At 33.7% G+C, this 26027-nt stretch overlaps 1 protein-coding gene across 1 annotated transcript in view; it reads right to left on the bottom strand.

The window, feature by feature from the left end:
• LOC123684900 (protein Wnt-7b) overlaps positions 1–26027 on the bottom strand; it is a 117746-nt gene that overhangs the window by 60051 nt on the left and 31668 nt on the right. The window contains exon 3 of the mRNA XM_045624406.1: positions 469–695. Within this exon, the coding sequence (XP_045480362.1) occupies positions 469–695 (227 nt within the window). The remainder of the gene's footprint in view (positions 1–468; positions 696–26027) is intronic.

Raw genomic sequence — 26027 nt, 5'->3', positions numbered from 1 at the left:
AATTGCTAACGAAAGCAATTCGAACAAAAGTAGGTATACTAGATACCGGACATGATTTCCGAAAGTATTTTTAACGAGATTTTGAGACAAAATCTTTTTTCTTCGTAGGTATTGGATTTTGAAATGAAAATAATAAGATTCAAATTCATTGAAAACCACTAATGTGTTTTCGAAATATAAAACACAATTGGCTCATTTCACAAAATTTTGATAAATCGATCAACTAGTTTTTGTAGTTTTGTGCACTTCACTTATCACCAGTATCTTCAAATCAATGCATTCACAGAATTATGCGTACCCAAATTTTCATTTCAAATCCTTCTCGAATAACTTATTACCTCTCTTTATGGACTCCCTGTACAAACGACTTCGTTTCGAATTACATTTTTTAAATTCGCCCAGATTGAAATTAAAACACATAAATGTATAAATAAAATACATAAATGTATAAAGATTCATGAGACTCACCAACTATGACAACATGCCCGAACGATGTAGGGTTTTCGATTCCTGAACAGTTCCATCGGTTGTGCCTAAACTGGTATCGACATTCATTTGTTGCCAGTCGAATTCCATCGCCTACTGCGACCATCGCATCCGGAAAAGCTTTGCACATATCCCTCTGTCTTGACGTGAGGCCGGGTATCCGACTGCAGAATATTTCGGTGCCTATGGAGATGACGCCGAAAACAACACTGGAAATAAAAAACATCATTCAGCATCATTGATCACGGTTACCGTAAAAATTTCCTAAATTGTTACACACTAGGCTTTTGTCCTATTATAATTATACAGGGTGTTTCCAAATTAGACGTGAACCTTGGGGGACGTGTTAAAATGACTCTTTTTTGTCATTTGAGCCATATTTAGTGATAACCAAAAATCAACAGTTTATGAGATATTTGAGTTCTTGTGGTATTCAAAAGATTTCTGACTTTACTTCATTTCTCGTCAATTTTTTTTACGTTGACCAAATTTGATTAAAATTTTGGATTATTTTTGTGGCCATTAAGAAGTCCGGATCTAACACCTCTAAAATAGACGAAGCTGCGAGAAAATTGAGAGTAAATTTCAGGCGGAAAATAACAACAGAAGAAATAAGAAAAAGGACACGTGCTTATAAGGAATTATAAGTTTTTTCAAATATAATTTATGAATATACTTTTTACAGAAGTTTTTAGTTTCATTGCAATTAAAAAATACTTTATTCATTACTTTCCCTTCTTTTCTGCTTTCGCCTTTCAAATCGAAATCTGCTGAAACAAAACTAGTGCCAGCATTCAAACTTTTTTAGTAATAAAGAAGGAATTTGGCAAGTTTTTGAAATAATTTTGTCTCACCTAAATTGAAGAATTCAAAAGTTTCAGGCAAATTTAGAATTTAATTTAAAAGTTCCCTATTCTTTTCTTCAAATAACAACTTGTGTAACACGCTTTTTTGCTTTTTGACTTGAGTATTGAGCGAAGTGGGGTATTACGTCTTTTGTGTCTGAGTAATTTGTTGAGAACCTTTTTGAAATTCTCTCATTTTTATGCCTTATTTTGATGGAATTGAAGGTTTATTTTTGAGTTGGCAGTAAGTAATTTGGTCATCTTTAATAGTATATTCTAGAACAAGTTGCAGAATGGGTTCCTATTCCAACACGAATGCGAAATTCGAGAACGAGCAACGAAGTAGCGAGTTTTCGAACGCATGAGTGTTGGAATTGCCTTCTGCAACGAGTATTAGACGGAATTTTCTCTATTTCAGTCAAGTTTTGTGAAATATTGTCGAAATTCAATGAAAAATTCAGATTATATTTCCTAGTGACATTTGTATGGTATCTTGGCAGTTGGTGTGACTAATAAAAATTGACTTATTACGGAATATATGAATTTAAATGGTACGTTTCGAATTTTGAAATAATTTATAATTACGCACTAAATTCGTGATTTATGTCTGCCGAATTCGATTTAACACCAACAGAATTAAGAGAAATTGAGAATAATATCGCAAATCATTTCACTTAATCCAAACTACATTATATTGACAATTGATGTGTATTGAGTTTTGATAGGATTGGAAGTCTGTGTTGACAACCACAAAACAAAAAATATAACTGAAAACAATGCTGTAATGAGTTCATTACAGCACTGTTTTTAGAACTGTAATGAACTCATTACGATACTGAAATAGAGAAAATCTCTTACTACAACACGATGAGATATGAGTTACCACAATTGTTACTAACTATGCGCTGATAGTCAATTTCGATGGTATCGGAAGCAGTAAGAATAAAAATGATGAGAACCAATGCCTTTCAAGATTAGAGCATTCTATGAACCAAATCCAATAAAATATTATGGAATTCTAGATCATTAAAAACCTTGAAACGAAGCATATAGTCAGCTTCGAATGATACGCATCATCTTGTAGTTACTACGAGTACAATTCAAGAAGGTGTTCTATTACATTGGTTATGACAGATGTAACATACACACGAAAATATATTCTACGCCTAGATCTCTACCTATTGACCTCAATACACCCAAGACTGATCTTATATGGGTTGAAATAGATAATAACATGTGATAACTCATGGTATGATATGGACCGACGATTGGTATACCTGTCCACTCATAGTCTTCCTGTCATCCATCAAAACAGATTATCATATTCAATGTTGACAATATCATCCATGTATCACGTGAAGAAGTGATTAATTTGACAGATGACGTAATAAATCACCGTTTGGCTCCACTGAGCAGTCTCCTGCTTGCTGTCTCATTCATCTCACTGTTGAGAGATGGACGGACGCTTGTGTACAAATATTGAAAATCATCGGTGTGTAAGCTGCATCCAAACAACTCAATAGCACAGTAGGGTCTAGTGCCGTGTTTGGTGTTAATGCTATACCCACCTCTTGTTGTGAATGAGGTTTGAATGTCAATTGTCAAACATGCTACCGATTGCTTTGAGCTGATCTCGAAAGTACTTGTAAACATCCTTCAGTTTTGTTGTAGGTTGTGTTGAAAGGAATAATCTGTCGCTCATGGTTCACCACCGGTACCTATCGTTGCTAGTGCTACCGTTGTGGAGACCATTGTGATGGTGGGTTCACGCGTTAGAATTGAATAAGATGTGGTCAAGTGGATATTTTCGAGTGAACGTACTATTTTGAAATAGCGCTTCGGAGAAGTGGAAGAATGCAACTTCTTATGAAAGAGTCTTAAATTTCCGAGGTGGTCTTTGGAAAAACATAAATGTTCAGGTTATTAGAAGGACCTATACAATGAAGGAATGCTAGATTGCGATTGACCACAAGAAACATTCGATAATTTTTTTTTTGCTTAAAGTTATGATATGATTAAACCTTTAGATCAAATGGTTTTACCCATATCCTCCTATAATCAATATTTACAAGAACAATGAATCATTAGGAAAATAAAATGAGATTTTTTCATGGTTTAATGGTGTTTCCAAATTAGACGTGAACATTGGAGGACGTGTCAGCATGGCTTATTTGCTGTCGTTTGAGCCATATTTAGTGATAGCCAAAAATCAACAGTTCACGAGATATTTTAGTTCTTGTCATTTTTGAAAAATTTCTCACCCTACTTCGTTTTTCGTCAATTTTTTGTACGTTCATCAAATTTGATTATGATTTTGGATTATGTTCGTGGCCATTGAGAAGTCCGGACCTAACACCGTTACAATAGACAAAGTAGAGAGAAGATTGACAGTAAATTTCAAGCGGAAAATAACAACTGAAGAAATAAGAAAGAGGGCACATGCTTGAATAAGGAATGGTGGAAGTCATTCCAAAAATAATTTATGAATACAGTTTCTACTGAAACTTTGAGTTTAATTGCACAAAAAAGTTCATCACCTTCTTTTCTTTGCTTCTTTCTCATTTCAAATCAAAATCTACTCAGACGAAACAAGTGCCTGCATTTTAACGAAAACTTCTTCAGGAAATGAAGAAGGAATTTTGAAAATTTTTAAAAGAATTTTGTTACATAAATTTTGGAATTCGAAAATTGCAGGCAAAGTAATACTAGAAATTTACTATTCTTTTCTTCTTATACCAATTTTCAAATCATACTGATTATTATTTAACATCTAATACAGCATAGTTTTGCCTTTTTCATACATATCATATCCTTTTCTGATGAAGATAATTCAAAATTTGAATCAAACTTGGTCAACATAGAAAAAATTTACGAAAAATCAAGTAAAGTGAGAATTTTTTTAAAAACACACAAACTCAAATATCTCTAAAACTGTTGATTTTCGGTTATCAATAAATATGGTTCAATCGACAGCAAATGAGTAATACTAACACCTCATTGAAGGTTCACGTCAATCTGAGAGGAGTCGATTTCATTATAATCAAGTGCTGATTTGGCGTAACAGCTTTTGAGCTCTGGTTCATTCATTGGAGACCACAAAACTGCTGTAGGTATGTATTAAATGAGATGTGATTTAGTACGATATAATTGTAATCGGTTATTTGATGTAGATAGAGATTTCTGATGCGATCCTCCTTCAAAATTCGAGTGATACCGTAACAGAAACGAACTAAAAATGAACCCAGTCCAATCTGATGTTATAGAGCATTTTTTCCATGTTTTGCTTGAATTTTGTATTGTCCAAGTGACGAGATTATCATGATTTTTCGCATAAAGTTTGAAATTATCGTTATACATCTACACACAAAATTTGCCTCGGTTTCATCTGTTGTCACCTCAAAATTGAGAATTTAATGTTTTTTTCATTTCTTCAATGAATTATTAAATAGTTCTTGATAACTTTCACAGTAAAACATTTCTTTTTTCATACAACAAAAAGGCATGAGAGATTTTTTTGTCACAAATTGAACGAACAACTCAAAAATGACTCTTCTCGTCCAAAAAATTGAGCACAATAAATAAATAGTCAGTTAATGAAGAAATGTTGAGTATGAACAATTTTAAAATTTGTATGTGATCATAGAAAACATTATTGTTTTCTTCTTACTAATAGTTTTTTCCCATCCTAAAAAATGACTGAAATAATCCCTAGTCCTTCGTGTCTACACCAATCATGAACAGAAAAGTATAACTTTCCACATCGTTAGGAAATTAACTAATCTGTGATAAATACATACAGATACCTACTCGTATTTATTATGTTACAGTGGCGCAGAATCATTATGAATTAAAATAAAACGAAATGATATAACAAATATTCTGATGTTAACATTAAAATATTCGTGAAAATCTGTTTGTTTCATTTTATTATATACATTTATTTATATATTTATACGACTTTAAAAGGAAAATGTGGAAAATCGCTCGGACCTGTCAATTTCTGATTCGAGGATAAACAACTTTTCTGATTCTTTTCATCCTCACAACTATAAAATTTCGTCTCAAAATATCCAACGATAATGAAATAACAGCGAAAATAGTGAAAGGAGCAATGTGAAATTTATCTCGAGAATAGTTTTTCGTATCCGACACATTTCGAAGGTGAAAAAATGAGTACTTTTCACTATTTCAATTCACATTTCGTTATCGAAGGAAATTTTGAAGCGAAATTTCAGGATCCGATAGAACTCGATAAGATCATCAAAATGAGGTATCGCAACACCCCTTAGATATCCCTACTCAAAATCAGGGTTTGTACTAATCCCTGTTAGGGGGTTGTAGTTACGGGATGCGAAGAGCGGGAAAGTTGCTTCCCTTCAAATCAGAAATTGACGGGTCTGAGCGAATTTCCACATTTTCATTTCAAAGCCCGAAAATCGAGATATTAAGTTGTCGTTAGACCACACTGTATATTATAAAGGAAATCACTCATTCGAACTTTCCTCAGTAGAAATAACCAGGAGTATCGAGAATACATCATTTCAGACATAATTTGTTACCCAATATATATCACATGTCAATTAAATACCTAACTACAATACAACTTTTATCCGGAAGTTGAATAAAATTGAAATATGTAATGAGGAAAATAGCTATAATACTACACCATGGTCTCGAAAGTGAACTGTAAATGATACAGAATGGCCGGCAATTAAATCACAGCAAGTTGTAAGAACTACATGAGCACGCCAATTAGGGCATACTCGATTCTCCGTAGGAACAACTAAATGAATGGATTCAACTGATACTCTCTTCTCGGCTTAACTGACATTTGTATGCCCCGGCTCTAGACTGGAACCGAAGAAATTACCGAGTCTGTTTGACGATAAATTGCTGCACTTGCACGTTGAGATAAAACGGTGAAATTCGAATAATCCATTATTTTCGCTCGTTTTCTCTGGTACATCTTTTATTAGGTACACTGAATTCACGATGTGATGTCACTCATTTTATAAGAATTTTTGCTCATAAAATGAGCCTTGTTCATTCAGGTACGTTTGCGGGATGGAGGTAATTCCATGGGGCTGTGTAGGTGCTCCCCGGGGTATAAATTAAGCTCCAAGATTCAGTTACGGCTTTCTACTACATAAACAAAAAAACCACATGTTCAAAAGTCAAGTGTAGGTGGAGTAAGAAAAAAACGTTCTGAAAAAGCCAAAAAATAAATGCATTGCCGTGGCCATATATTGGCATTAGCTGGTCGCACAGAATTGAATATTACCTCAAATACTTCGTCGGTGAGTCGAAGTCACTTATTTAAAGTCATTCTCGTATCGAAATCGAGATATTAGAGACATTTTGGTAACCGAACTGCAGAATTATGTGATCATTGTGGAAACTTTATCATTCAAGTATCTTGATCAATTGTTTGATAATTAGTTCATATGTTTAATGGACTAGTTTAGTGATGTTGATAATACTATATTTGACACGATAGAATTAAAATATAGAGCAAAACTGATAAATCAGTGAAAAAATTTTGAAAATCCATCAATAAATGACTGAGAAATAGATTATTTAAATTTACGTATTTTAGCGCGGAACGTCTTTGGTCTGTGACGTCACGGCTCTTGCCTGTGATCGCTATACCATAAATTACGTTTGAATACTTAGCCGCGCCAAGGCGCTCGCGCCGTTTGTAGTTGTACAGTGTAGTTTTAACTCGAGTTTTGTTTTTATGTCACCATAATGGAAGAAGGCTTCGTGCAAGGACAAAGTGACAATTTGCCTAAAATAGATATATTCGCAGTGATGGAGTTTTTTCTTCAAATCCATCTTATGTCAGTGCAGAAATAAAAGGAGTTGAACTTTTCAAGTAAGTATCTACTTTTGAGTTTGCTTCATCATGGTTCAACTTATAACGGTGATATATTTAAAAAACGTTTCATAAACAGTTTGTAGTTGAGTACTGGTTGTTGAAGTCTATCAATGGCAAAACATATTTATGTGAGGAGTAAAAAGTAAAAAGAGAAAAAAGTAATTTATATGTATGTATACATTAGTAAGTTATTTCAGCCATCGTGTAACGAACAAAACACGACACGAAAGGTACAAGTGATTGTACACCAATGAATTCGTAAGCACTCTGCGAATACCAGTCGTCTAGTGTGTGACGTCACGGCACTTACACGTACTATGAAATTATTCTTCCAAGCGCAACTTCAAAGTCCCATAACTTTTTCAGTTCTAGAGATATTTCAATGATTCTTCCACATTTTTGTTTCATTTTACTTAAATTTTTAGAATTGATCCTTAACAAAAAAATGAAAACTAGTCCATTCTTTACAGAACAATGTTTTGCTTTCTATATCCAATTGTTATTGTCGTAAATATGTTACTATATCTACATCAATAAATCACGTTTCTAAAATTGAGATGGATCCACATAAATCAGGAATCACTATCTTCCAGATATAATATATTCATTTAATTTATAATATTAACCTACCAAGTAAACTAAGATAAAGCGCCCACGTTTTCCAGCCTCTTTTTGATAATATTTTTCATAACTTTGAAGTCTCCAGAAGATAATAGAATTAATTCGCTTCGACCACAGTCATGATTGATGAACTGTAAAATCACGGCGAAATGGCTCTTTTTTCAATCAACGATACTCTAAATTATATTCTTTCTACGAAATGAAACAAATTCCATTAAATTAATAGCATCAGTATTCAGAAAATAATGTGTAGATTGGCTACGTCACATCCTGAAATATCGTAATTTCTGTTCTTTAATTATACAACACTTATACAGCAAATAATACACTACCATAAAATTCAATCTTATCTACTATGAGACTGATTGATTGAATTGAAAAACAGCAAAATTCTAAGTGGAATTCTTACGTAAGGTAACGAGAAATGCAAGTGGATTTGAGAGATTGGATACATTTTTCATCGTATATACTTTGCTTGATAAAACTTACTTCAAAGAGGGCCGTGCTTGAGGAAGAAATCAGGTAATTAACAGATAATCAATTATAATTGCAGCGTTTGAATCGCGATTGAAATGTTTCATGTGAATGTTGATTGAGAAATTTCTTGTGGAACATTCTTAGCATGGCTACTAGAAGTTTTGCAGATGGCGGAAGATGGCAGAGAATACGTGAACCAACAGAAACATAGTCGGAATTTTCTTAAGGAGTTCAAAAAGACTGGATATTTTCAGCTGAAAAAGTGTCAATAATCTTCGTAACCTTTTTGAAGCTTCTGATACACTTCAGCCGCTGTTTTTTTCAAATGAAAGGAGAAAATCAACACTTTTCATAAATGGCGATCAGTCACTAATGTATTAAAACATGGAATAATATGGACTAGGTGTTAGAGAAAGACCATTGATATCGGTGTATTGTGACAAAGATAGAATAGTTATTGGCAAAAAAAGGTTAGAAGTGAAATTACATAAGTAAGTAAGCATGAAGTGATGTGTCGTTTATTTTATTGAATATTTTCATAGATTTCCGAAAAATTAAGTGAAATAAACGAAGTAACAAGCTATTTGACAATTCTGGCACCAGCCTACTGGTTCAAATTTGCGTAGTTAGACTCGATAATTTTGTAGAGTGTGATACATTATTGAATTCGTACCAATATGACTTCCATAAGAAAAAAAATTGACTATCGCGTCTCTGAACCAATGGAGAACAGAAAAAATCTGACGACACCATTAGAATCTCTATATTGGATAATGGCTACAAACCAAATTTCGTGAAGTTATCTTCAGAAACAAATGAGTTATACAGAAAAAGAGACAATCTCAATTTTCAGTTTTTTCGAGATATCTCGGGAACCATTGGAGATATTTGGGATTTGTTAACACCAACACACTAATCCCTAAATAACGCAACTTTTTTTGTAATTTAAGCCACCCTGTCTCTCTAACGGTTTTGATATCCTTCTAGTGCCCCTCTAAATAGTTCTAACCCTGTATACCTATGATTAAAACATTTTGTTTATCATATGTCTAAGCTTGGTTCATGATGTTTGATATATGTCAAAATTGACCAGCACTGGAGCCATCTATTGGCCAACAGCGGGAACTTAGTGCAGAACCTAATATTTATTTTTCGAACGCCCCTCATACCTTGCAATCGGAGTGTCATCGATATCAACCTACAGAACACTTTCCTATCAAATCTTGAAGATTTCAAAACTCAGCAGCGTTTCGGCTGCAGGGGCACCGTAATAAATTAAGATCGGTCCATAAAATTTATTCGAAACGTCGATCTTTCAATGCGACATCCTACCTGTATCCCATAAATATAAAGCCGTTCGGAAAATCTACGCCCGATGACCCACCGAAACGCCATTTCAGATTCCCATCAATTTCGATTAAAGAGATATCAACGTCGAATTAATAAAATTATTGGTCCATTACATTTCCATATGCGATTCGAGAAAGTCAAAACTATGGAGAAATAAACCCACTACGCGAGTGTTAGCCAGTAGGGATCTTCTGGATAGCTACCATTCTTACACTAGTTCAAGTGAGATACTACTGAGTTGAGTTCACTAAAAAAGGCTCTTATCGTGAACAGGAAATTGTAAAGTTCAACCAATGATTCACTTTGAGTCGGTGTTGGTACAAATCTCACACGATAATATTTCAGAATGCGAAGAATTTTATAATCTATTGAAAAACATGAAAATGGATATTAAACTACAGAGAGTGAATTAAGTAGGTATACCTAAAGAACAAAATCCAAAACTCCGTTATCAAATGTTTTCAAGCAAAAAGCTCAGACAATTCAATTTTAGTTTTTAATTGGCCACTTTGTGTCATAAAGATTTCACTCATTTTTACAATTGTATCTTACCTCCCAGATACTAGAACTGCCAGATTAAAGTCACGCAAAAGTATGGATATGGATTAATACTGTCCTTCAATCAATCTAATGACAAGGAAAGGACCCCGCACGTTTTCTATGGGAAATGGCTTTCCGTGAATTTGGCTGAATTTTTGATATGTTGTAGTTCTTGATAAACTGATCAGAAGTGTCCATAGCCACAAAGCTCAAAAATGGACAGTTTTCGAGATATGGAGCTTTGAAAATGAATTTTTTGCAATTTTCGGGGTTTTTGCTCATCAATCGGGGAGCTCTCATTTCTGGTTAGGATGGAATTTGGATGTTCGGCGGCCAGAACCCGACTGAGAAATGATCTTCCTTGGTTATATTAGGCACCGCCATCGATAATTTTTTATACACTGCTCCACATTCGCTATGAAATGAGATACAAAATCCAAGATCTTCCATACATCTTTTCATGCCACAAGATAACGCCAGAATAATTCACATGACCGAGAAATGACATATTGTAAGATTTTTTTAAGAGAGACCATAATAACTGAATCCTCATATATCTGATGTCCAATAATATCAAATATGTTAGCCAAAATGTTCATAACCAGGCACCGCGTAATGTAATGGGGGAAAATGGGAAAATCATAATCATATATCCTCAGGAATAACAATTTTGATTATTATTGATGTCATTTACATATGATATGTGATTTGTTTCTCACAAATCTCGATAATCTGACCATGGGGTGCCAAGACATTTTCCTCAGAATGTCTCGAAATTGATGATAGCATCTCACAGACAAACTAATCCGTGAAAATGTCTGCAGTTTTGATACAATATATAGTACTATCCGGGTAGAATATAGAAGTCCAAGTGTTGGAAGCTAACTATGAATGGAACTTCCGATATTATTATTTTTTCATAGTTGGAATATTTTCTGATATAGTAGAAAACCATAATGTGCAGTCTTTCATTTCCCTCTACCTCAAGCCTTCCGGTTGAATAATCTTTATCTATATTTTTTTCATTAAATCAGTTACTACAACAGGATATCCGCAATAAAGCCATTACATCCACCTCTGAATCGCATGCATTTCTGTGAAGAAACCTTTCAGTTTTTTCTACCTATCCAATTACAGCACTCGGTCATAAAACGTACTTTCGAGCAATAAAAACAAATTACGGATGTATGTATCTGATGGACTATTATCTGGACGAGATACTGAGATAGGCTTGTATGTGACTATCAAAATTATGGGAACCTTCATGGTATTCGTCTGTCTATTACATTCTACAGAAAAAATCTAGAAAAGCACTGAGCTTTTGCTTCTGAGCACTTTTCATTCATACGCCTATTGGAGGCTACATAAATGTTGTATGAATCAAATCATTCATTATGATATAACCATCCAAGCCCCAAAATTCGAAAAATCCAAACATCGGGACGAAATAATATAAGCACTCTGTTCGAGGAATGAGTATTAAATAATTGAAGATGAAATTCACTAGATTATATGTGATCTACCTTTCAAGACTAAAGCCATGTTGAATGTTCATATCAATCTGTAGAATATCGATGAAGATCAAAGATTTGCAGTTTTCAAGACAGTATATTTGAAGTTTTTCTTTATAATTGAGTCCAGACAGATGGAATCGAAATTCTAATTTAACCATATGGAGATATAAAATTCTTCAATATTTCACTGAAAATGTCATTATCTTTCACATCAAAATTTAGTGCCAATAATTCAAGAATCGGTAAAAAATAATTAATTGAAAATTTTCTATTTTATCAAGGTAGATTTCTATAATACATATTGATTATACATTAGAAAATGTAGAAAATCCGTGGCATTTGAAGATTGAACATTTGAGGGACATTAAATTTGAATTTTTACGAAATAAACGTACCTTTATTATCGAAACTTTCTGTTATAATCGTTAAAATCAAGGATGGTTAGAAAATAACGATACTAATGAAACCCAAAGAAACACCTCAATCTTCACAATCAATTTTTATTATGTCTAATCAGTCCCCTTTATATACAATGGGAAAATTAGGACAGTGTGATATTTCAGATTTTTTTTGAGTCGAATATTTTGTTTTGAAATTAATACAGTTGATATAATTTCTAGCCTTCCTTGAAAACTAGATAGGTGAGAAGAGCGTAAAATCAAACTCTTAAATTTCGAAAAATGCACTGATTTGGTGACAGTAGCTTTCGAGCGCTCGTCAATCATGCACCTGCCACCTATTGATAACTACAGAAGTGTTATAATAATATATTGTACTATAACATCTTTCAGTGGAAGAGATTAATGTACATAGTGCTTTGAGAAGTCCTGAGGAACGTAAATCCATATTAAACCCAAATTTCAGGACGAATAATAATCAATTCAATATTCATACTAGATTTCAGAAAATCACCAGTACATTTGTTGGAAAAACACATTACTGGTATATTCGGAATAGGAAACATTGCAGAACTCAATAACTAAATAGAAATCCAAGAACTCTAGTCTACATAACTCGAAATCTACCTACACGCAACATACTGCAATAAACAACATCAATCATTCTGTCTCAAGAAGGCTTGCAACAAGAATATCATCAATATTGATGGGGCAGGTCAAGAAAAGTGGATGAATCAATTAATAAATCCCTATATAAGAAATGACTCAAATAGGAAAATTTATGTTGTAAACTCAGAATCTTTCGTATTCGTATTACGTTCACAAAGTGTTTCATAATTGTGAATCGAAAATTCATAGATTCATCTCATTCGATGATTTGGTAAATACCGTTTGTTTTGACACCATTGAATTCGGCAGCTACCGAATTCATTATTCTTTAATTTCATTTGTTGTATTGAATATTCTTGAGATTTGGACCTGTTGAATTTGTCGCCTTTTCATTTTGAGTCACTTGAAGTTCAGTGCTTATTATTTTCATTTGAATCATTCATCAATTTTCTTGTGATACCTGTGAGATGTTTATCAGTTAATTTCAATACCTCAACAATTCCACTTTTTTCATTTCATTTCAATGGTGCAATTGATAGCACACCTAAATAACATATTATACCAGTTTTGGTCACGTTTGTTTTTGAACACAGTAGTGATTACTGAGAATAATTATCGTATCGTTTTCAACAAATAACTGAGTCTTCAAAATGATTTTGTTTACTGAGATTCGCAATCACGGGATCACGTGGAAGAGGACCAGAGGCACCACAAGGACCGGACACGATCGAGCTCTATCATTCTGATATTTTAAATACCTAAAATTTAGTGAATGTTTCCCTTAGCGTGGAGTGAGTCAGCCGACTGCGAGGGAGTTTTCTTTACTTTTCTTTTTACGCTGACAGGCTGAAGTCGGGGATGTAGAAAAACGAATAATCCAGTAGGATATGTCAGCAAGGTTAATGTAGAGTCAAGGTTATTGAAATTCTTATAATTTTTTAACAACTTTGAGCAATAACGAGTATTTCAGGAGCGTTAGTATAGTATGTTCATCTTAGTAACTGGTTCTTCATGGGGTGCTGATCCAGCAATCTTGGTGCGGCAGCTTTGGCCTTGTTTTTTTCTGCTGCTGAATCATGTTGTTCTGTTTGGTTAAATAGTGCTCATGTTCATAAAATTGATGTACAGCTTTTGGTTGCTATGAGAATTATCAGTGAAACTATTAGATCTACACCTTTACATTGGTTAACAGTACACCTATACACATCACATATACTTCAGCCTCATATTTGTAGACAGGTTGCAGTCAAGAAATCTTGGGATTATTTTCATTTCTACCTGAACTTGTTTCCAATTGTATCTTATCTCCCAGATACTAGAACAACAGATTAAAGTCACGCAAACATTTATGGATTAATACTTTCCTTCAATTTAATGAAAGTGACAAGGAAATTTGGCGTTCGGAATGGAGTTCTTGTATTGTCTTCAACAACGAACTAATCGTTGATCCTTAAGAAAAAATTCCAGATTTCAATCGTTCTAGGAAATTTTGGTGTATTTTAAATCGACTAAGGTCTGGTCATGGTCGTTGCAATAGTATCCTCTTCCAATGGCATTCCTAAGGCCCACTATGTGAGGGTGATACAAAAAAATCATTGGTGAATACTTGTCTAATTCCTAAAGTCCATGGTGCTTTCCAAGACATCCATTCAGTTTCAGATTCTTCTTCAGAATGGATCGGTTACTTTAAATCAATATACATAATGGAAACTATTACATTTACTATGTATATCTTAGTAATGACATGACTTCATAAAAAGTTCTTCCGCATCCATTCCAATTTGTGGATTTTTATCCGAGTTCCTTTAAATTTGAAACTTGTTTTCGATTTAGAAGAACTGAGAAACTATGAAATTGCATACTATTTCATTATTCGAGTTGCCAAACCTTTTTTAAATAATGAAACGAGAGTCAAATATGAATTACAATCAGAATAACACTTCAGCAACAAAGAGAACAGTAAGACAAGCAATCCTCAGATTTGTGAACGCCTCAAGCGGTGACATGAAGTTAGTACCAAAATAATAATAATAATAATACCCTTTATTAGCAAAATATACTATTTACAAACAATGAAATTACAGAAATACAATAATTCAATCATAATGCTCCTTAATGTAAGAAATCAATAATTTTCTAAAATTCCTATAATTATCAGAATTTTTTATTTCATTTGGCCATTCATTATATAAAGTTAATCCTTTTACAAGTGTTGATCCTGATGCCGAACAGGTACGAAAAAAATCTACATAAAAGTTATTTCTATTTCAACTCATGCACTTCAGATATATACTTAATATTTTCAGATAAATAGTTTGGCAGCATTTTATGTTCAATCTTATATATCATTTCTAATGTTCTGAATTTAATCCTTTGTCTTACATTCATCAAATTCAACACTTCTAACATCAACCTAATTGGAGTTCTTCTATTACACCTCAAGACCATTCTCATACCACGATTCAATATTTTCTGCAGCTTATCTATGCTATTCGATTTCAAGTTGAAAAATAATGACGCGCAAAAGTCCAAATGAGGTAAAACTATTGCCCTAAATAACAACGATCTAGTCTTTATATCTATTTTGTCACTAATTCTATTTATGAACTGAATTTTTTGTGCCATCTTCCCCGCAATATACTCAACATGTAATTTGAAATTCAAATTTTGATCCATTTTTACTCCCAAGTATTTAATTGATGTTGCTTCTTTCAATATATTTTTGTTTATTGACACTTTTATATGTTCTTTATTAATTTCCTTTAATCTAATTTCGCTACCAAAAAACATATATTGCGATTTATTTGAATTCACTATCAGTCTATTATCTCCCATCCAGTCATTTATTATTTCTAGATCTTCATTCATAATATTAACCATATGATCACTATTCTCTCCCGTAATATATACCATGGTATCATCCGCAAATGCTAATATTTTACAATGTTTCTTATTTTTTATAATGTCATTTATATATATTAGAAATAACAAATTTCCCAAAGTTGTTCCCTGGGGAACACCGTATTCATTTTCAATACCGGAAGATATTACACCGTTAAATTTAACTTTTTGTGTCCTTTTACTCAAATACGATTTGAACCAATCAAGAACTCAATCTCTAATTCCCATCCTTTCCAACTTTTTCAACAGTAATTTACGGTCTACTGTCTCGAAGGCTCTCTTGAAATCAATGAATACAGCTAAAATTATTTTATTTCTATCAATTTCTCTCAACCAATCATTGCACATATACAAAACTGAGCTCTCACAAGAATGTTTAGCACGAAATCCCGACTGACAATCAATGAGTACTTTATTTCTCACTAGTTGTGACGTCGTTCCATACTTGAAGTGAATAGACAGGTTCAGGGAAATTGGTTTTTTCGGCAACCGTCCGGGAAGTGCTCACTTCCCGGACGCTTCTTCTCTGAGAAAGTTGCCTTTCCCGGCCTAGTCCGGAAAGTACGTACTTCCCGGACTAGGCCGGAAAAGAATCATAGAATCCATAGCAACCGAGATAACGGCTGACAGTTCATATGAAATTAGTTGTCAAAAATTTGCATGTTTTTTGATCGCAATCGCAATAAAATATGGAAAGCCTCAGCGATAGTGTTATTTTACATGGTTGCCGAAAAAATATTGTACGCAACACGTCCGAAAATGGTTTTTTTGGACTCACAGACTTCCAGGACTCGCTTACGCTCGTCCTGGAATTTTGTCTATTCGTCCAAAAAAACCATATTTTCCGGACTTGTTACGTAAATTACTATTGTGTTATAACATACGCGTTATTACCGTTTTTTGTCAAAATACCTAATTAACCCAAGAGAATATTAAGTTATTGCAAATTACTACTTCAATGCAAATCATATAAATGTGTTATGAAACTTTGAAAGAAGAAAAAAATGGAGTTACTTCGAAGTACATTTAAAGGATAAGATTTATATAACACATCTCCTTGTTTGTCACTTTTTCAGCAAAGGACTCAAAGCACGTAGGCCGTTTAACTGATCACTACCATATGTAATCGCCGATTATTTATTATATAAATTATACCAGTTGACATACATTAATTATGCAAATTTGTAACGATCAGAATGTGCCTCTTCCATCCATAAATCAGTTGATATAAAATCAACAGAATGGCTGCAATTACCATGTAGTTAAGTATACATCATCAAGTTGTGCATAAGAGAGGCTATCTGGAAAATTTGTCTTGAAATATTGACATAAATAATATCAACTTTGAAATGTGCCACACAAAATTAATTATTTTATCACTGCGTTTTCGCTATCTGGATTCCTGCAAATATCAAAGGTATTAGTGGAGACCGGATTAAATGTACACTGATCAACAATTGCTAGGGATCACTTATGAACTTCTCTTCATTTGTATTTTTTTCAAGTTATCTCGTGAATATCTGTACATTATATGTTCTCTAAGGAAAAAGTAAGATGTTTTGAGTTGATTATATCAAAGTCTTCCTCACTTCATTGGCTCTTGTTCACAAAATCGATTATTATCTGTAGGCTGTTACAGGTGGAGTGAAAAGCAATGTGGTATTTGTTATTAAATCTGTTTTTTTCTCTCGTTCAAACACATAAGGTGACAATAATTGAAGAAATGAGAACAATATCAGTTTATCAGTCATGCCGAGAAGACGTTTGGCTCCTGTGCAACTGGACCAAATCATACGATGGATACAGGAAGGTTTGTCCCAGCGAGAAGTGTCCCGGCGGTTGAATGTTTCGCAAAGTGTCGTGAGTCGGGCTTGGAATAGGTTCATCCAAAACGACTCAGTAGCTTATGTTCATGGGGGAGGTCGGCAGCGCAGTACAACAGCTGCCCAAGATCGTCTTGTGATCCTCAATGCTAGGAGAAATCCCACTTATCCGGCGTCGCGGCTCAATAGATCACTGAGAGTTGCAACAGGAGTTTCGAACCAGACAGTAAGACGACGACTGCATGTTCGTGGTTTGAGAGCACGTAGGAGGGTACAACATCCCCGTTTGAATAGGGAACACCGGGTTCATCGACGTCAATGGGCTGAGGAGCACCGCAATTGGACACTTGAAGATTGGAGCCGATGTTTATTTACGGATGAGTCTAGATTTCGTTTGATCAACTCCGATGGACGTATTCTTGCTTGGAGGGAAAGAGGTCGAAGGTATGCAGAACAGTTTATGGTACCCACAACAGCTTTTGGCGGAGGTTCTATATGTGTATGGGGAGGCATTTCTTTGAACCAACGCACAGAGTTGGTTGTTCTGCAGAACACCACCATGACCAGCCAGAGATATCACGATATGATTATTGAACCCATAATTGTTCCGTTTGCGGCTGCCGTGGGCGAGAATTTCATTTTAATTGACGATAATGCCCGTCCACACCGTAGTCGTCTGGTTAATGAAGCGCTAGAAACTCATGCTATTGATAGGATGGACTGGCCAGCTCGCTCTCCAGACATGAATTGCATCGAACATGTCTGGTCTGAGATGTCTTGACAATTGTCAACCTTAGAACAACCGATCAATAACCTGGAGGACCTTTCTAACGCTTTACGGGATATTTGGACGAATTTGTCCCAAAATTTTATAAATCGTTTGATCGAAAGTATGCCTCGTAGGGTAGAATGCTTGAGATGAGCTCGTGGGGGACCAACTAGGTACTAGCTTAACCGAAACTTCAGCCTTCTTGTGGTTTCATCATAAAATTTTAATGTTTTTCAAACACAGAATTTTGAGTGTGTGAACCATATTATCAACTGAAAATACTCTGATATCTGACTAAATTTATAATCTTGGAGCGAATATTTCAGAAATAAATTTAGAACAAGTAATTTGCATATGTGAATTCATATTCAGCTAAATCTGACTAATTTTTGCATATTTTACCAGAAATCTAGAGATGCTGCATATTTTTGCTGTGTTTACAATATTTTTCCGTAGAATTCCTGTAAAAATGAATTCTTTCAGAGAAGCCGACCAAAATTATAATCTAAACGTTTCTCAGGACGAACGTGGGCTCATAAAATTTAGTACCAAATACTTGCAGCATTCTTTCGACTAAGTGATTAGAAAACACATGTTATTTTTTGACTACTATCATAAGGGATGTTCTGAATTTTAGAATGGTTACTTAAACGTTTTATTTTCGATGGGAACCTATTCCTCTTCTTATTTCAACGAAAATTCATATTTAGGGATAATCGAAATTGTGGTCGATTTTTTTGATAGTTCAGAGGCTAGATTTTTTGCTAGACTAGGGTGACCAATAGAAGGGTAAAAAATAGAAATCGCTAATTTTGTGGTCCGATATTCCATGATAAAGTCTCAACTAGCGATCAAACACGGTATAGATATTAGTAAATATTTGAAGTAAATCATGTTTCTGAAATAATCGAATGCAAAAAAATGAAAATTTTTTTCGAAAGTTTTTCATTTGAAACACCGGATGATTTATACTAAGGATTGATTGTTGCTTTCGACAACAATAGATGAAAGAACATACCTATGAACTGAGAGACTGTATGAAAGATAGAAAAGTTTACAAGAGGAGACTAAAAACATTCATTCTTGACAACCCATCATTTTTTAAGAAATTAAATTATTTTGACATTGATTAATTAAGTTTCAGGATTATTTTTTTCTTTTTTTTTCCCATTCAGTGGCTCCGCGTATCCTGTACTCCTGTACTGTTCATGATTTAATTTTTCAGAATGTTGAATACCTAAATTTTTGTTTCGGGAATCTCAGCACACAAACATTGTTTAGGCCAAGTTCCCGAAAATTGTAATTTTGTGTTTGAAATTGACGATGAATAAATTATAATTATAATTATTATTATTTCATCTCTGATTACCACTCATTTCTCTAGCATATCTACAAGTATTAAAGAACTTGAAACATCTGTTTTGCGAATAACTAATTCTATGCATTCAATGAATGAATCCATATTAATTTAACTTCGCATTGCTGATCAACTCAAAGAAAAATTTGATCACATAATCAAGAGCGCAATCGGATTGGAATCTTATTTTGATAACGTTTTCAAATTATTATTCTGTTACTATTGACTTGTTTCTCATCATTTCATTAGGATTTATTGTCAGATATTTTTTGTTATGAACTCTGATTCATATAACAAGAAAAATAAAATAGAATATTGCGTACTTCTCAAAAAATGAAAACTTTGATTGTAAACCAGAAATTCAATCAAGAAAATTTTTTCACAACCTCTAAAGTAGGGATTAATCAAGCCAAGTAGCTTGCCATTTCAACCAACTACTTGACTTGAAAATCAAGCTCGTGAAAAATTATATACTTGAGCTTGACCGGACTTGTTTTCAGATATTTATTGCTTGACTTGATATTAAGCTACTTGATATTACTTGAGCTTGATAGGCATGAGTCGCACGTCATATATTTCTGCAATCTCGTGCGCGCTTAGTCTAAATAAAGGTATTCCTCGAGCGCCGAGAGACTGAAGCATTCGCCAGTGTGACTTTATTAGTAGTTTTCTCACATTTCTATGGAATATATTGGTAGATTTTGATAGTTTCAGAAATATCTTTCCAAACTTGGTCAAAATGGCCAAGGATTTTTTATCAATGCCAGCATCTTCAGCTCCTGTTGAAAGACTATTTTTTAGAGCTGCTCTTACATTTACAAAAACCCTTAGATCCTGGATGGAAAAATTATAAAATCAAACAAAGCCTGGAGGTTTTTCAATATTAAGAAACTATATTTTGTATTATTTTTCAATTTGTTATGATTTATAGTGATTTAATTTATGTTTCTATATCAAAAAGTTGATATTTTCAGTTTTTTTATACAATAAGTTCAATAAATGAAAGTGTTCCTTCTCATTTCAACATTTTTTTTTATTGATGTGTCACTACATAATAAAACTGCTAAAAATCGAGTAGCTTGATATGATTCAAGTACTTGATAATAATAACTTGACTTGACGTGAGATTTAAGAACTACAAGTAGCTTGAAAATCAAGCCTAGCCATGAATCGAAATTGATTCCTCGCTTATCACTTGGTGAAACATAATTTCAATATTAATAAAAGAAATAAAACACTTGACTATACGTTCCACAAATTTTAATAAAAATAAATAATGTAATGATGTTGACATGCACGTTTCGGGTTTCATCCCATTATCAAAACTAAATTTAAAATATATACACAAGTACATATAAATTCTACGTAACAGATGTTAAAACCGGAGACAGGCGAAAATCTAATTGATCGTTCACAATTGGGAGATTTTGTTTTTGAGCTGAAGATATTTCCAAAAACTCCAAGAGATCCAAACGTTTACCTTTATCACCTCTGTGTAAAATTTTTGTTTTATTGAAATCTATAAAATGATTGGAAGTGATGCAGTGATTAGAAAAACCCGTTGTTGACTTATTTTGAAGAATCGATCTTTTATGTTCTTCAATTCTAATTCCAAGAGATCGACCATGAATCCCTAGTCACTTACTGCCACTGTAGGACCGAGAATATGAAGAGGTGAAACGATATAGCATAGAAATGAAAAGCTATTGTATGAAATTTATAGGGCACCTATGCCACCTATCCTATGCCACCTATCCCAAATGTATGTTATTGTTATTCTCTACTGAATCTTCAAACTCCCATAACTGCTGACATTTAGTGAAATTCTTTCGCCATCAACATAATAACCACAACCCCAGAGATATGAAAAACGACTGCTCATCACCTTTAAGTCGATCTTCATTAAAGCTCCCATATAATCTCCCCAATTTACCGGATTTATCCGATGTAAATTCGTGTTGGTTTAAAAACCATCCACTGAAGAATCCCCGGCACCTCTAAACTACTTCAGAGCCATTTTCTCAATTAGCCCGGCATTTTAATGAAATAACCAGGTAAAAAACGATCTAGTTGGTAATTGAATGAGCCTGAGGTCATCCCATAAATCATAAAAGTGCCTGAGTAATCGTCCAAGAAAGAGCCATCCAGATCACTTCGCACCTCTTTGGTGTCTTGGACGACCGTCTCTGGAATGTTTGAAACGAAATGGAAGACTCAAATTGCTTGAGCCACCGGCGATGTTTGGTAATTGAGGAGGTATTCCTCAAATTGCTGGTGTGGATTGGTGTTGTTGAAACCGGCAATTTTGGAAAAATCTTGAACGATTCTCACTGATGATTATGGCTCTACTTATCTTAAAATAGGTAGTTGTCCTCCTTCGGATACCTTTTCGTTCTCATCTTCATTATTTTCAATTATGATCATTTACTTTCAGCTTCGAATTTGACGAAATTCTAGGAAAAAAACATGCGCCAAATTTGGAGCTTAATTATTCTATCAAACACTTCAATTGTGAGAAACCAAAAATATAGAATTATACAGGGTATTTCCAAATTAGACGTGAACCTTGGAGGACGTCTTAGTATGACTCATTTGGTGTCGTTCGAGCCATATTTAGTGATAACCAAAAATCAACAGTTTATGAGATATTTGAGTTCTTCTGATATTCAAAAGATTTCTAACTTTACTTCATTTCTCGTCAATTTTTGTTACGTTGACCAAATTTGATTATAATTTTGGATTATTTTTTTGGACATTAAGAAGTCCGGATCTAACACCGTTAAAATAGACGAAGCTGCGAGAAAATTGAGAGTAAATTTAAGGCGGAAAATAACAACTGAAGAAATGAGAAAAAGGACACGTGCTTATAAGGAATTATAAGTTTTTTCAAACATAATTTATGAATATACTTTTTACAGAAATTTTTAGTTTAATTGCAATTAAAAAATACTTTATTCATTACTTTCCCTTCTTTTCTGCTTTCGCCTTTCAAATCGAGATCTGCTGAAACAAAACTAGTGCCGGCATTCTAACTTTTTAAGTAATAAAGAAGGAATTTGGCAAGTTTTTGAAATAATTTTGTGTTACCTAAATTGTAGAATTCAAAAGTTTCAGGCAAATTTAAAATTTAATTTAAAAGTTCACTATTCTTTTCTTCAAATAACAACTTGTGTAACACGCTTTTTTGCTTTTTGACTTGAGTATTGAGCGAAGTGGGGTATTACGTCTTTTGTGTCGGAGTAAAAAGAGATTTGTAACTTTCATTTTTTTACGTTGACCAAATTAGATAATGATTTTGGATTATCTTCGAGGCCAGCGAAAAGTCCGGACCTTACACCGTTAGAATAGATGATGCAGAGGATTGAGAGTGAATTTCAGGCGGAAAGTAACAACTGAAGAAATAAGAAAGAGGGCGCGTGCTTGTATGAGAAATGGTGGAGTCCATGTCAAACATAAAAATTTATGAATATATTTCATACTGAAATTTCGAGTTCAATTTCATTAAAAAAATATACGCAAATATCATCAGCCCATAAAAAAAAAAGTTGAGACTCGTATTAAAAAATCTCAATTTTGGTAATGAGATAAAAAATCAAATGGAAATTTGAAAAGAGCAAAAAAATTGAATGAAGTTCGGGATTTTATTTGGATGTTGCAAATTTGTATGGTTTTCATGATATGCTGAAAGCGGAATATTACGAAATTTTCATATCCTCTTGATGAAATAATATTTTTTATATAACAATAACACTGATTTCGAGGTATTGGAGATCAGGGTAAAATGAGAAAATCGATATAAATATCCTGATAATTTGATTCCAAACAATATTCAAATTGAATCCCTCAAACTTCCATAAAATTTGATAAATTTGTGGCCTCACTAAGAGAAGTCTATAGGAGGCACATCTGTAAATCTGGTTGTCCGATTGGTCAGCCAATGGATTGGTCGAAGGAGTCCTATAGTGCACAGAATGACGATATCTGTATAAATGTAGCCTGTTTTTATAGATCACCTGATCGAGCCTAGAAGCAGAAGGTTGAACATTGACTCGTCTGTCTAATACCAGTAATCTTGTTTTAACAAAGGATTTCAACTCCCAGTTGGTATATCCAAATCGATGAAAATGGTATCCTATTGAGGAAATGGTAACATATAAATAATATGAGAAATGTTGGCTAGTGAGAAACTAAGCTATTCAAATAAAAATTGCTTCATCAAGCTATATCAAGTATATTTCTACTGAAACTTTTTCCAATGAGTCTTATGATATCAGAATCATGGAAAAACACATAATTATTCATTACTCAGGATTTTCCGAAATAATTAATACTTGATTGTTGTCTTCCTTCCCGACCCGTAAAATTTGATTTATTTTCATGTTTTATTGATTACTCAAGGTAAGGTAGAGGTAGGTATTATTTTATTGGGGTGATTCATCTTTCTAGAACTGTAGATTCTAAGATTTACTTTTAATTCGAATTTCCAAATGAGTAATTGAAAAATATAATTATATCTATAGTTCCTTGATTCTCTAGCTGGAAGTAATTATTTCCTTGGATTTCCGGATTGTGCATCTCAGATTGAGAAATCAGATTCTTAGTTGATGAGTTATATAGTACTAGTAACTAAGCTTTTAAAATATTCAGGTAATAGTTATAAATGTCATCACAGGTCTTCATGGCAAATTTCAAATTTCTATTACTTTCTAATACTAATTTTGTTCAGATTCAGACTGATTTCATGGATACAAAAATGAACAACATCGGAAAATATTAAATATATATTTAATATTATATTTTATTATTTTAATTTATATATTAAATAGAGAAGATTATTTTAAGTTTTTAAAATGAGTGTTTAAAATATATTACATGTATCTACCTCCCTGCATACTACGGCTGAATTCTCTTTGTTTACAGTATCAGAGTAAATTATTCTTGATTCTTCGAACTGTCAATATGGGAAAAATAGTCCTGGATTCTCTCAAGGTAAAAGCCAAGGATCCTAAAGATGTTGTCGGTTCCGTTAACAGTATCGACGGCCTCCTTGGGTTTGTATGAATAGGGTTAAGAATGTAGTGACTCTGTCTATTCGCAGATGGCGCTGCGGATTTTCGCGCCATACTACTTCGACCCCAGCGGATTCAAAGGGGTCGTTGCAGTGTCAACTCATGATGGTGAGACAGGATGTGTCTTTGGCAGAGATCGCTGTATAGCCTAACTGATGATTCCACCAGCGAAACACCAAACCCCTGGGAGAGGGCGCATCTCGTAACTTGTCTCGAGAAAGACTCGCCAAAAGAACAAAAGATCCATGTGGTCGCAGTTCCCGGATTCATTTAATAATAATAATAACAAACTGTTGCTCTTGGCAAATGTGTGCAGGAAATGAATTTAAAGATGGACACAATGCAGCAGGGAAGATACCAAGAATTGGCAACCATATTAGGACTAATACATACTGAAAAAATGCCATATTACAAGTATTGATCGGAGACCATCCTGGAGAAAGAACGCTTCAAAATCTACTGGGATCGTACGTTTCTGACAGATGAAGCAGTTCCTCGCAACAAACCAGATTTCAAGTCCTACTTCCAACTAGAAAAAAAGTCAGAAGCATGAGATCTGGTTCCAAGTTGCATACTGTGCCACTAAGAAAAATATTTGCAAAACAAATAATGGAAAACCTCAAATAGTTCTCATACAAATTAAAATCCAATTTCTAGTTCGAACACTCGCTGGTAACTTCGGGAATAAAAACAAACCATTCTTGAAAATAACTCATAATCACAATGCAATAAACTAGATGAAAAATTCGTGAACCTTAAGAGAACGACACGCCTTGTATGTTCTTGCAGAGTCCCTGGACCGCCTATGGTCCCATGATCTTTTTGCATCAACAAATATTATACGGGTGGTCTTTTAAAAGCAGTATTTCACCCACCAACCTGCTAGCTGTCCTCACCACGGGACATCCTGTGATTATTAGCACGAAAATAAATCAAATCAGCCTAGATCATAATTGAGTCGTAGGAGAAGAGGTCGTTATTCGAGGTATCTTCATTCTTTTGCAATCAGATACTGTAAATATGTAGATTGCTTAGACTGATGTTGACAAGTTGATTTCCAGGAGATGCCATTGGTTTTTTTCTGCTGGACTTTATCCATGTAACTGCAACTACTTACTTCCAATCATGAGAAATACTCTGCATAATTTGCGTAGTATTATTGTTTACCATAATCATAGATATTTACAATGTGAATATCGTTAAGATAAATATTACGATATGAAATGGAAAATTTGTCAAATGAGGCAACCAGAACAAATTGGATAACTAATCGAATAAAGTAACATGAATTTACTATACGAATATTGTAAATTACCTACAACTAAAAACAGTAATAATGCATTCAAAAATATATAATCACAGTTTACCGCACTAGTGCGCTGGAATAATC

Source organism: Harmonia axyridis, chromosome 1, assembly GCF_914767665.1.
Source record: "Harmonia axyridis chromosome 1, icHarAxyr1.1, whole genome shotgun sequence".
NCBI classification, from domain to species: domain Eukaryota; kingdom Metazoa; phylum Arthropoda; class Insecta; order Coleoptera; family Coccinellidae; genus Harmonia; species Harmonia axyridis.
Note: the sequence above shows the minus strand (reverse complement) of the source record. Positions and strands in the feature narration are given on the sequence as shown.